Raw genomic sequence first — 12,848 nt, 5'->3', positions numbered from 1 at the left:
AAAGATACATGCACCTCAGTGTTCATAGCAGCACTATTTATAATACTCAAGACATGGAAACAACCAAAGGGTCCATCAACAGATGAATGGATAAAGAAGGTGTGACATATACATATATATACAATGGAATACTACTCAGCCATAAAAAAGAATGAAATGATGTCATTTGCAGCAAGATGAATGGACCTCAAAATTATCATACTGGGCTTCCCTGGTGGCGCAGTGGTTGAGAATCTGCCTGCCAATGCAGGGAACACGGGTTCGAGCCCTGGTCTGGGAAGATCCCACATGCCGCGGAGCCACTGGGCCCGTGAGCCACAACTACTGAGCCTGCGCGTCTGGAGCCTATGCTCCGCAACGAGAGGCCACGACAGTGAGAGGCCCCCACACCGCGATGAAGAGTGGCCCCTGCTTGCCACAACTAGAGAAAGCCTTCACACAGAAACGAAGACCCAACACAGCCAAAAATAAATAAATTAAAAAAAAAAAAAATTATCATACTAAGTGAAGTAGTCAGACAGAGAAAGACAAATATCATATGATACCACTTATATGTGGAATCTAAAATATGATACAAATGAACTTATTTACAAAACAGAAACAGGCTCACAAACATAGAAAATAAACATATGGTTACCAAAGGGGAAAGGTGGGGAGGAATAAATTAGTAGTCTGGGATTAGCAGATACAAACTACTATATATAAACTACATAAAAAACCAGGTCCTACTGTACAGCACAGGGAACTATATTCAATATCCTGTAATAAACCATAATGGAAAAGAATATGAAAAAGAGTATATATATATATCTGAATCACTTTGCTGTACACCAGAAACTAACACAACACTGTAAATCAACTATATTTCAATTTAAAAAAAAAAACTAAAACTGAAAAAAAATCAAGAAATTATAACATAGCCTGTTATTTAGAAATAAGGAGATTGATTGCTTCAAGATGGCAGAATAGAAGGACGTGCTCTCACTCCCTCTTGCAAGAGCACCAGAATCACAACTAACTGCTGAACAATCATCGACAGGAAGACACTGGAACTCACCAAAAAAGATACCCCACATCCAAAGACAAAGGAGAAGCCACAGTAAGACGGTAGGAGGGGTGCAATCACAATAAAATCAAATCCCATAACTGCTGGGTGTGTGACTCACAAACTGGAGAACACTTATACCCCAGAAGTCCACCCACTGGAGTGAAGGTTCTGAGCCCCACATCAGGCTTCCCAACTTGGGGGTCGGGCAACAGGAAGAGGAATTCCTAGAGAATCAGATTTTAAAGGCTAGTGGGATTTGATTGCAGGACTTTGACAGGACTGGGGAAAACAGAAACTTCACTCCTGGAGGAACACACAAAGTAGTGTACACATCAGGACCCAGTGGAAAGAGCAGTGACCCCATAGTGTGCTGAACCAGATCTACCTGATAGTGCTGGAGGGACTCCTGCAGAGGTGGGGCCTGGCTGTGTCTCACCGTGAGGACAAGGACACAGGCAGCAGAAGTTCTGGGAAGTACTCCTTGGCATGAGCCCTCCCAGAGTCCGCCATTAGCCCCACCAAAGAGCCCAGGTAGGCTCCAGTGTTGGGTTGCCTCAGGTCAAACAACCAACAAGGAGGGAACCCAGTCCCACCCATCAGCAGACAAGCGGATTAAAGCCCCACCAGAGCAACAGCCAGCTCTATCCACCACCAGTCCCTCCCATCAGGAAACTTGCACAAACCTCTTAGATAGCCTCATCCACCAGAGGGCAGACAGAAGAAGCAAGAAAACTACAATCCTGCAGCCTGTGGAACAAAAACCACATTCACAGAAAGATAGACAAGATGAAAAGGCAGACAGCTATATACCAGATGAAGGAACAAGATAAACCCCCCCAAAAAAACTAAATGAAGTGGAGATAGGCAACCTTCCAGAAAAAGAATTCAGAATAATGATAGTGAAGATGATCCAGGACCTCGGGAAAAGAATGGAGGCAAAGATCGAGAACATGCAAGAAATGTTTAACAAAGACCTAGAAGAATTAAAGAACAATACAATAACTGAAATGAAAAATACACTACAAGAAATCAATAGCAGAATAATTGCGGCAGAAGAACGGATAAGTGACCTGGAAGACAGAATGGTGGAATTCACTGCTGTGGAACAGAATAAAGAAAAAAGAATGAAAAGAAATGAAGACAGCCTAAGAGACCTCTGGGACAACATTACACATTACAACAGTTGCATTATAGGGGTCCCAAAGTAGAAGAGAGAGAGAAAGGACCTGAGAAAATATTTGAAAAGATTATAGTCGAAAACTTCCCTAACATTGGAATGGAAATAGCCACCCAAGTCCAGGAAGCACAGAGAGTCCCATACAGGATAAACCCAAGGAGAAACTCACCGAGACACATAGTAATCAAATAGGCAAAAATTAAAGACAAAGAAAAATTTTTGAAAGCAAAAAGGGAAAAATGACAAATAACATACAAGGGAACTCCCATAAGGTTAACAGCTGATTTCTCAGCAGAAACTCTAAAAGCCAGAAAGGAGTGGCATGATATACTTAAAGTGATGAAAGGGAAGAACCTACAACCAAGATTACTCTACCCGGCAAGGATCTCATTCAGATTCAATGGAGAAATCAAAAGCTTTACAGACAAGCAAAAGCTAAGAGAATTCAGCACCACTGAACCAGCTCTACAACAAATGCTAAAGGAACTTCTCGAAGTGGGAAAAACAAGAGAAGAAAAGGACCTACAAAAACAAACCCATAACCATTAAGAAAATGGTAATAGGAACATACATATCGATAATTACCTTCAACGTGAATGGATTAAATGCTCCAACCAAAAGACACAAGCTTACTAAATGGATACAAAAACAAGACCCATATATATGCTGTCTACAAGAGACCCACTTCAGACCTAGGGACACGTACAGACTGAAAGTGAGGGGATGGAAAAAGATATTCCATGCAAATGGAAATCAAAAGAAAGCTGGAGTAGCAATACTCATATCAGATAAAACAGACTTTAAAATAACGAATGTTACAAGAGACAAGGAAAGACACTACATAATGATCAAGGGATCAATCCAAGAAGATACAACAATTATAAATATATATGCACCCAACATAGGAACAGCTCAATACATAAGGCAACTGCTAACATCTATAAAAGAGGATATCAACAGTACCACAATAATAGTGGGGGACTTTAACACCTCACTTACACCAAGGGACAGATCATCCAAAGAGAAAATTAATAAGGAAACACAAGCTTTAAATGACACAACAGACCAGATAGATTTAATTGATATTTAAAGGACATTCCATCCAAAAACAGCAGATTACACTTTCTTCTCAAGTGCACAAGGGACATTCTCCAGGATAGATCACATCTTGGGTCACAAATCAAGCCTCAGTAAATTTAAGAAAATTGAAATCATATCAAGCATCTTTTCTGACCACAATGCTATGAGATTAGAAATCAATTACAGGAGAAAAAGCGTAAAAAACACAAACACATGGAGACTAAACAATACGTTACTAAATAACCAAGAGATCACTGAAGAAATCAAAGAAGAAGTCAAAAAATACCTAGAGACAAATTACAATGAAAACACGATGATCCAAAACCTATGGAATGCAGCAAAAGCAGTTTTAAGAGGGAAGTTTATAGCAGTACAAACCTACCTCAAGAAATAAGAAAAATCTCAAATAAACAATCTAACCTTACACCTAAAGGAACTAGAGAAAGAAGAACCAAAAAAACCCAGAGTTAGCAGAAGGAAAGAAATCATAAAGATCAGAGCAGAAATAAATGAGATAGAAACAAAGGAAACAATAGCAAAGATCAATAAAACTAAAAGCTGGTTCTTTGAGAAGATAAGAAAAATTGATAAACCATTAGCCAGACTCACCAAGAAAAAAACGGAGAGGACTCAAATCAATAAAATTAGAAATGAAAAAGGAGAAGTTACAACAGACACTGCAGAAATACAAAGCATCCTAAGAGACTACTACAAGCAACTCTATGCCAATAAAATGGACGACCTGGAAGAAATGGACAAATTCTTAGAAAGGTATAACGTCCCAAGACTGAACCAGGAAGAAATAGAAAATATGAACAGACCAATCACAAGCAATGAAATTGAAACTGTGATTAAAAATCTTCCAACAAACAAAAGTCCAGGACCAGATGGCTTCACAGGTGAATTCTATCAAACATTTAGAGAAGAGCTAACACTCATCCTTCTCAAACTCTTCCAAAAAATTGCGGAGGAAGGAACACTCCTAAACTTATTCTATGAGGCCACCATCACCCTGATACCAAAACCAGACAAATGTACTACAAAAAAAGAAAATTACAGACCAATATCACTGATGAATATAGATGCAAAAATCCTCAACAAAATACTAGCAAACAGGGCTTCCCTGGTGGCGCAGTGGTTGGGAGTCCGCCTGCCGATGCAGGGGATGCGGGTTCGTGCCCCGGTTCGGGAGGATCCCACATGCTGTGGAGCGGCTGGGCCCGTGAGCCATGGCCGCTGAGCCTGGCGTCCAGAGCCTGTGCTCCACAGGGGGAGGGGCCACAACAGTGAGAGGCCCACATACAGCCAAAAAAAAAAAAAAAAAAGCTATAAAAAAAAATACTAGCAAACAGAATCCAACAACACATTAAAAGGATCATATAAAATGATCAAGTGGGATTTATCCCAGGGATGCAAGGATTCTTCAATATACACAAATCAATCAGTGTGATACACCATATTCACAAACTGAAGAATAAAAACCATATGATCATCTCAATAGATGCAGAAAAAGCTTTTGACAAAATTCAACACCCATTTATGATAAAAACTCTCCAGAAAGTGGGCATACAGGGAACCCACCTCAACATAATAAAGGCCACACAGGACAAACCCACAGCAAACATCATTCTCAATGGTGAAAAACTGTAAGAATTTCCTCTAAGATCAGGAGCAAGATAAGGATGTCCTCTCTCGCCACTATTATTCAACATAGTTATGGAAGTCCTAGCCACGGCACTCAGAGTAGAAAAAGAAATAAAAGGAATACAAATTGGAAAAGAAGAAGTAAAACTGTCACTATTTGCAGATGACATGATACTATACATACAGAATCCTAAAGATGTTACCAGAAAACTACTACAGCCAATCAATGAATTTGGTAAAGTAGCAGGATACAAAATTAATGCAGAGAAATCTCTTGCATTCCTATACACTAATGATGAAAAATCTGAAAGAGAAATTAAGGAAACACTCCCATTTACCACTGTAACAAAAAGAATAAAATACCTAGGAATAAACCTACCTAGGGAGACAAAAGACCTGTATGCAGAAAACTATAAGACACTTATGAAAGAAATTAAAGATGATACAAACAGATGGAGAGATATACCATGTTCTTGGATTGGAAGAATCAATATTGTGAAAATGACTATACTACCCAAAGCAATCTACAGATTCCATGCAATCCCTATCAAATTACCAATGGCATTTTTTACAGAACTAGAACAAAAAATCTTAAAATTTGTATGGAGACACAAAAGACCCCGAATAGCCAGAGCAGTCTTGAGGGAAAAAAACGGAGCTGGAGGAATCAGACTGCCTGACTTCAGACTATACTAGAAAGCTACAGTAATCAAGAAAATATGGTACTGGCGCAAAAACAGAAATATAGATCAATGCAACAGGATCGAAAGCCCAGAGATAAACCCACACACCTATGGTCAACTAATCTATGACAACGGAGGAAAGGATATACAATGGAGAAAAGACAGTCTCTTCAATAAGTGGTGCTGGGAAAACTGGACAGCTACATGTAAAAGAAGGAAATTAGAACACTCCCTAACGCCATGCACAAAAATAAACTCAAAATGGATTAGAGACCTAAATGTAAGACTGGACACTATAAAACTCTTAGAGGAAAACATGGGAAGAACACTCTTTGACATAAATCACAGCAATATCTTTTTTGATCCACCTGCTAGAGTAATGGAAATAAAAACAAAAATAAACAAATGGGACCTAATGAAACTTAAAACATTTTGCACAGCAAAGGAAACTATAAACAAGACGAAAAGACAACCCTCAGAATGGGAGAAAATATTTGCAAATGAATCAACAGACAAAGGATTAATCTCCAAAATACATAAACAGCTCATGCAGCTCAATATTAAAAAAAACAAACAACCCAATCCAAAAATGGGCAGAAGACCTAAACAGACATTTCTCCAAAGAAGACATACAGATGGTCAAGAAGCACATGAAAAGCTGCTCAACATCACTAATCACTAGAGAAATGGAAATCAAAACTACAGTGAGGTATCACCTCAAACCGGTTAGAATGGACATCATCAGAAAATCTACAAACAACAAGTGCTGGAGAGGGTGTGGAGAAAAGGGAACCCTCTTGCACTGTTGGTGGGAATGTAAATTGATACAGCCACTATGGAGAACAGTATGGAGGTTCCTTAAAAACTAAAAATAGAATTACCATATGACCCAGCAATCCCACTACTGGGCATATACCCAGAGAAAACCATAATTCAAAAAGACACATGCACTCCAATGTTCATTGCAGCACTATTTACAATAGCCAGGTCATGGAAGCAACCTAAATGACCATCGACAGACAAATGGATAAAGAAAATGTGGTACATGTATACAATGGAATATTACTCAGCCATAAAAAGGAACGAAATTGGGTCATTTGTAGAGATGTGGATGAATCTAGAGACTGTCATACAGAGTGAAGTAAGTCAGAAACAGAAAAACAAATATCGTATATTAACACATGTATGTGGAACCTAGAAAAATGGTACAGATGAACTGGTTTGCAGGGCAGAAATTGAGACACAGATGTAAAGAACAAACGTATGGACACCAAGGGGGGAAAGCAGTGGGGGTGAGGGATGATGAATTGGGAGATTGGGATTGACATACATACACTAATATGTATAAAATGGATAACTAACAAGAACCTGCTGTATAAAAAAATAAAATAAAATTCAAAAATTCAAAAAAAAAAAAAAAGAAAGAAGGAGGCAAATGACAAAAGTAAGAACTAAGACTTGAAAGTGGGAGGTAGGTATGGAGGTGTGTGACACCTGGGGATGTCAGCCTAGGAATGGCTCTTTTTCATAAAAATCTAATTATGTTCTACAGACATAACTTTGATTTTTTTGTTTTGTTTTGTTATGTTTTGTTTTGTTTTGGCCATGCTGCATGGCTTATGGGATCTTAGTTCCCCAACCAGGGATTGAACCCGGGTCCCGGCAGTGAAAGTGCTGAGCCCTAACCACTGGACTGCCAGGGAATTCCCATAGCTTTGATTTTTTTTTTTTTTTTTTGCAGTACACGGGCCTCCCACTGCTGTGGCCTCTCCCGTCATGGAACACAGGCTCCGGATGCGCAGGCCCAGCGGCCATGGCTCACGGGCCCAGCCGCTCCACGGCATGTGGGATCTTCCCGGACTGGGGCATGAACCCGTGTCCCCTGCATTGGCAGGCGGACGGACTCTCAACCACTGCGCCACCAGGGAAGCCCCAGCTTTGATTTTTTAATCAAAAATTTAAAATATGGAAGGCATTCACAGCAAGTGAGGAGTGCGGTATACCTCAATAGCCAAGTAGGGTGGATTCATGCAGTGCAGGGCAGGGGGTGGGGAGAGGCACCACGATGGGTTGAGATGGGAAGGCCAAGCATCCCAGGAGAGAGGGAACAACACAGGTGGTTGAACAGAGGGGGCCTGATGGCCTCCTTATTCTTGCTCTGTACCACATTCTCGTTAGAAAGGTCATCAGGTAGAAATGAGGGAGGGGGAGATGGACAGCAAGGGACTCCAGTTAGTAGGCTGGGCCCAGTTCTAGGGAGTGAGGAAGCAGGTCTGATGGCGGCGGTGGTTGTGGGGATGAAGAGGAAGCAGGGGTGACATATTTCTAGGGAACTCGCTGGCACACGATTCACTGGCTGAGGGGAACGAGGAAGAGGAGGGAGTTGATGGGAGTGATGAGGGGGAGCAGGTTGGAAGAAGAAAGATTCAGTCCTAACCGTGGACACCACCCCCAAGGCAGAAGGCTCTCCCTCCACCATCCAACACTAAAATCATTGTGTGCGCATGTGAGGCGCCAAGGGGTAGAGTTAGGAGCTCAAGCTTGGGAGTCTTGGGTTAAAATACCTAAAAGGGGGCTTCCCTGGTGGCTCAGTGGTTGGGAGTCCGCCTGCCAATGCAGGGGACACGGGTTCGTGCCCCGGTCCGGGAAGATCCCACATGCCGCGGAGCGGCTGGGCCCGTGAGCCGTGGCCACTGAGCCTGCGCATCCGGAGCCTGTGCTCCACAACGGGAGAGGCCACAACAGTGAGAGGCCCGCGTACCGCAAAAAAAAAAAAAAAAAACTAAAAAGATAGAGCCGTATAAAAGAAAGGCATGGACTTTGCAGCTGGACAGACCTGAGCCACAGTTGTGCCACTTCGTGTCTGTGTGACATTAAGCACCAAGGTAAGCCTGACCACAGCCCCTCGCAGGGTCGCCAGGTGAGTCGGAGGAAAGAGCTGCTGTCAAACGCCTCACACCGCGTCCGCCAACACGAGCGAGCTCCCTCCCATCCTATGTCCCAACTCCCACTCCCCCGGCAGCACGCAGGTCTTCAAGGAAGACCCTACAAGCTCTTCTGAGCTTGGCTCTTTCCTGCATCCCTCAGGCTGTGAGGTCCCAGAAGATTCCTGGGAGGCACCTCCAATTCCCCTCCCATCAGCTCAGGAATGGAGACCACACAGGATTCATGCATCAACCAGAAAGTCAGCTTTATTAGCCCACCACCAGCAGAGAGGGAGGGGAGACGGCTGGGGCGAGCAGGGGCTGGACCCAGGCCTTCAGGTGGTGAGGCCGGCGTGTGGGCAAAGGCGGCTCCAGGACCCTCAGGAGCCTTACCTTCGCAGGAAACATAGCTCTGGCCAGATGGGTGCTGGGAGGAGAGGCTGTAGGGGAGAAAAGGTAGAGCGGTAGGTGTGTTGGGAGCAGCAGGGGTGGGGCTGAAGGGTCTGCGGGGCAGGACGGGGGATTCCCCACTCACTGGGCGTCCTCGCCCTCCAGCAGGCGGCGGTAGGCGGCGATCTCCTGCTCCCGCTGTGTCTTCACGTCCAGCAGGATCTGGTACTCCTGGCTCTGCTGTTCCATCTCGCAGTGGAGTTGGGCCAGCTGCTCCTCCACGCTGCAGATCAGCCCCTGGATCTGGGACAGCTGCACGCAGTAGCGGTTTTTGGTCTCCTCCAGGCTCGTCTCCAGGGATGCTTTCTGTGAATGGGAGAGAGCGAAAGAGAGAGTCAACACAGGGGGGTCACTGTTGTCCCCCCAGGTCTCTGGGCATGCTTCCTGAGAGGTGCATGGATTTTTGACCCCAGCTGGGCTACTGATGGGCTAGACAATGTGGAGAAAAGTTATTCCACCATTTGTTCTGGGCCTTAACTTCTCCATCTATATAATGGGTACAATGATGCCTCCAACCCACTCCTGGGAAAAGAGAGATGGAACCGTACTGCGGCGGTGTTCCATTACAGGGGTGGTGCCATTACTGGCGACTTGGAGGCTGGGGCTGGGCCTGATCCTTCTTACCATGCCGAGTTGGGACTGCAGTTTGACTTCCAGGCCCTGGAGCACCCTTTGGAGCTCATTCAACTCATTGCGGCTGTTCTGCATCAGCTCGCTGTTGGAGGCCACTTCTTTGTTCAGCTCCTGTTTCTTTTTTTTTTTTTTTTTTTGCGGTACACGGGCCTCTCACCGCTGTGGTCTCTCCTGTCGCGGAGCACAGGCTCCGGACTCACAGGCTCAGCAGCCATGGCGCACGGGCCCAGCCGCTCCGTGGCACGTGGGATCTTCCCGGACCGGGGCACGAACCCGTGTCCCCCGCATCGGCAGGCGGACTCTCAACCACTGCACCACCAGGGAAGCCCCTCAGCTCCTCTTTCTGAGATAGGAAAGAACAGAAGGTGTGGGGCACTCCAGAGGCACCCCAGCTGGGAAGTCCTGCAGCAGGACTGAGGACCCACATCACCTTGCTCAGGAACCAGGCCTCGGCATCTCTGCGGTTCTTGTCTGCTATCTATTCATACTGGTCGCGCATCTCATTCAGGATGTGGCTCAGGTCCATGCTGGGGGCAGCATCCACCTCCACGCTGACGTCCCCGCTGGTCTGACTCCGCAGGGTAAGCATCTCCTAGGAAGGGATGGGGGGAGGTGGTCAGTTCAGCTGCCCCCTTCCCTGGCCCCAGGTGCATCTGCAACCCCCCGGATCAGCCTCCCACTGCCAGCAGCAGCCTTACCTCCTGGTGGTTCTTCTTCAGGTAGGCCAGCTCCTCCTTCAGGCCCTCGATCTGCATCTCCAGGTCAGTCCTTACCAGGGTCAGCTCGTCCAGCACCCTACGCAGGGCATTGATGTCAGCCTCCACGCCCTGGCGCAGGGCCAGCTCACGTTCATACCTGGCAAGACAGAGGTCAGGGCCTCAGGGTCCATCATGAAGCTTCTGAGGCTCAAGACCTGCTGGTCCTCCTGACTGGACAACCCCACTGCTCACCCCCTGCCTCTGCTCTCTGTCCTCAGCCCACCACAGTGCTGCTCGCTTGGTCCTGAAGTCATCGGCTGCCAGCCTGGCGTTGTCAATCTGCAGAAGGTGTATTCTCTATTGTGGCCTCGAAGATCTGCAGAGGGGGGTGAAGGACAGGTCTGGTTAGCCAAGGCCCTGCTGCCCAGGGGTGAATAGCAAAGAGGGGAGAAAGGAGCCTCACCATACTTGGGGTTATCTGGCTGGCAGGTCAGTCTTTGCTCTCCCCCAGACAGCCTAGGGTGCCTTCTCCACCCAGCTCAGCATGTGCAGGGGATGCACCCATGTATCCGCCACCCCATCCTGGGCCCCATCTTACTTCGGAGAGAAGCTGATCCAAAGAATGCTTGCAGGGAGTAAGAGATTCAGGGTAACAGGTCCAGCTCAGATACCCTGATGCTAAAAAGGGACCCTCCGCCACCAATTCTGAGTAGTCCATGGCCACTCCTCAAAAGCGGGCCTCAGTCTCCCTGTTTGTAAAATGAAGATGCTAGCAAGCGTTTTTCTAGGGTCCACTGCAGCCATGACCTCTGTCAACACTCCACCACCAGAGCCGCACACCTGGCCACGCCACCTTGTCCCGCAGGTCCTTGATGGCCTTGAAGTAGGGGCTGTAGTCGCGGGCAGGCCTGAGCCTCTGATTCTGGTACCAGTCGCGGATCTTCACCTCCAGCTCCATGTCGGCCTCCTCCAGGGAGCGCACCTTCTCCAGGTAGGACTCCAGGCAGTCATTGAGGTTCTGCATGGTGAGCTTCTCGTTGCCAGAGAGGCGGCCACCATTGCCACCACTGAGGGAGAGGCCAAGGCCACCACCATATCCTCCAATGAAGATGCTACCCAGGGCCCCACCAAAGCTGCTGCTGCTGCTGAAGCTGCCACCATAGCCGCCCCCCAAGCCCGCAGACACCCCCGGAGGAGTAGCGGGAGGAGGACATGCCCCCGTAGGTGCTGGGGGCCCGGCAGGAGCCTCCGGCCAGGATGGAAGACCCGCAGCTGGAGCCACCGCTGATGCCACAGGAGCCCTTGATGGAGCTGGAGGAGGTGAACTGGTGCCTGCAGGTGGTCATGGTGAGAAGAGAGGAGAGAAAGATGCTCGGGGAGGCTGGGAGGATGCTGAGGCGTCCTCAAACCCCAGGAACGCTTATATGCACGTGAGGAAGGAGGGGCCCTCCCATCTGCTGACTCCGGGCACCCTTCCGGATTTCATCACTCCAGATCCCATCCAACTCCCCTCTCCAGATTATTCAGCCCGGTGTCAAGTCACTTCGCTGTGTGCCTCTCTGAGTTCCCACCCAGTATATGGGGGTGTGGAGCTGAGAGAAAACATACCAACTCAAGTTGGTTGTGACTCATGCTAGGCAACGGGAAGCTAGCTGGAGTTAGTTCCTGGAGCCTCAGGGGCCAGCAGTGCCCTGGCACCGGCGAATTTGTGGTGACTGCATCCCTGGGCAGTGAGTCAGCCCACGGAAAGGACTCCCTGCCCCACGGTGACAGCCTTGGATGAATGGCCTCAGCGATGCTGTCCAGGGGCTGTCTCGGGATGCTGTGGCAGGGAGGAGAGCGATGCTGACGTGGTCTCTGACCTTGGAACTTATCATTTGACCCTGGAGAGAAAACTAAGGCAGGAAAGACAGCACCGTGCAGCAGGAAACCTGGGATGTTTGGCCCACAGGATGCAGCTGGCATTTCCTCCATGCCAGTGAGGCACACCTGCCCCAAGGTTGCCAAGAGCCAGAGTCACCAGAACTGGTCAGCACAGAGCACAGACTCCCACCAACCCCTCCAGGCAGTGGGTTCCTTCCTCCACCCGGGCCTCTTTCCTCTCCCCTTGGCCCAGCTCCATCCCAGGTATCATCATCACATACCTGAATTGGCCAGGGAATATTATTGGCCAATGCCACACCTCAACTTGCAGTGATTCCCAACTGACTGAACACGAGAATCCCCATACAGATTCCCGGGCCCTGCTCTGACCCACTTCATCAGCATCGCGCAGGACAAACCTGATGGTGGGGAGGTTTTACAAGCTCCCAGGGGATTCTGGCGTCCAGCCTGGCTGGGGACCAAGAGGCAGCTGGGGGAGGGAGGGGAGGGGAAGGAGACTCCAGGGAGCCTGAGGGGAGAGGGGAGGCCTCTGCAAAGCCCCCAGCCACTGATGGCAGCCACAGTCACAGGCTTCAGGGCAGGATGAAGAAAGAGAGGAGCCAGATGAGCCAGGACAGAGCAGGCTGG

At 47.4% G+C, this 12,848-nt stretch overlaps 1 protein-coding gene across 1 annotated transcript; it reads right to left on the bottom strand.

Moving 5' to 3' along the window:
- Nucleotides 1-7,864: 7,864 nt before the first annotated feature.
- Nucleotides 7,865-11,683, bottom strand: LOC308607071 (keratin, type I cytoskeletal 16-like; the record flags this gene model as incomplete). Its single annotated transcript, XM_081218661.1, is given in 11 exon segments — nucleotides 7,865-7,884; nucleotides 8,950-8,996; nucleotides 9,092-9,312; nucleotides 9,631-9,756; nucleotides 10,070-10,117; nucleotides 10,121-10,231; nucleotides 10,338-10,494; nucleotides 10,624-10,683; nucleotides 10,685-10,713; nucleotides 11,191-11,514; nucleotides 11,516-11,683. Coding segments are annotated over 11 exon segments (1,311 nt in total).
- Between the last annotated feature and the right edge of the window lie 1,165 nt (nucleotides 11,684-12,848).

Source organism: Mesoplodon bidens (genome assembly GCF_964165515.1).
Source record: "Mesoplodon bidens genome assembly, chromosome: 19".
Classification (NCBI taxonomy): domain Eukaryota; kingdom Metazoa; phylum Chordata; class Mammalia; order Artiodactyla; family Ziphiidae; genus Mesoplodon; species Mesoplodon bidens.
Note: the sequence above shows the minus strand (reverse complement) of the source record. Positions and strands in the feature narration are given on the sequence as shown.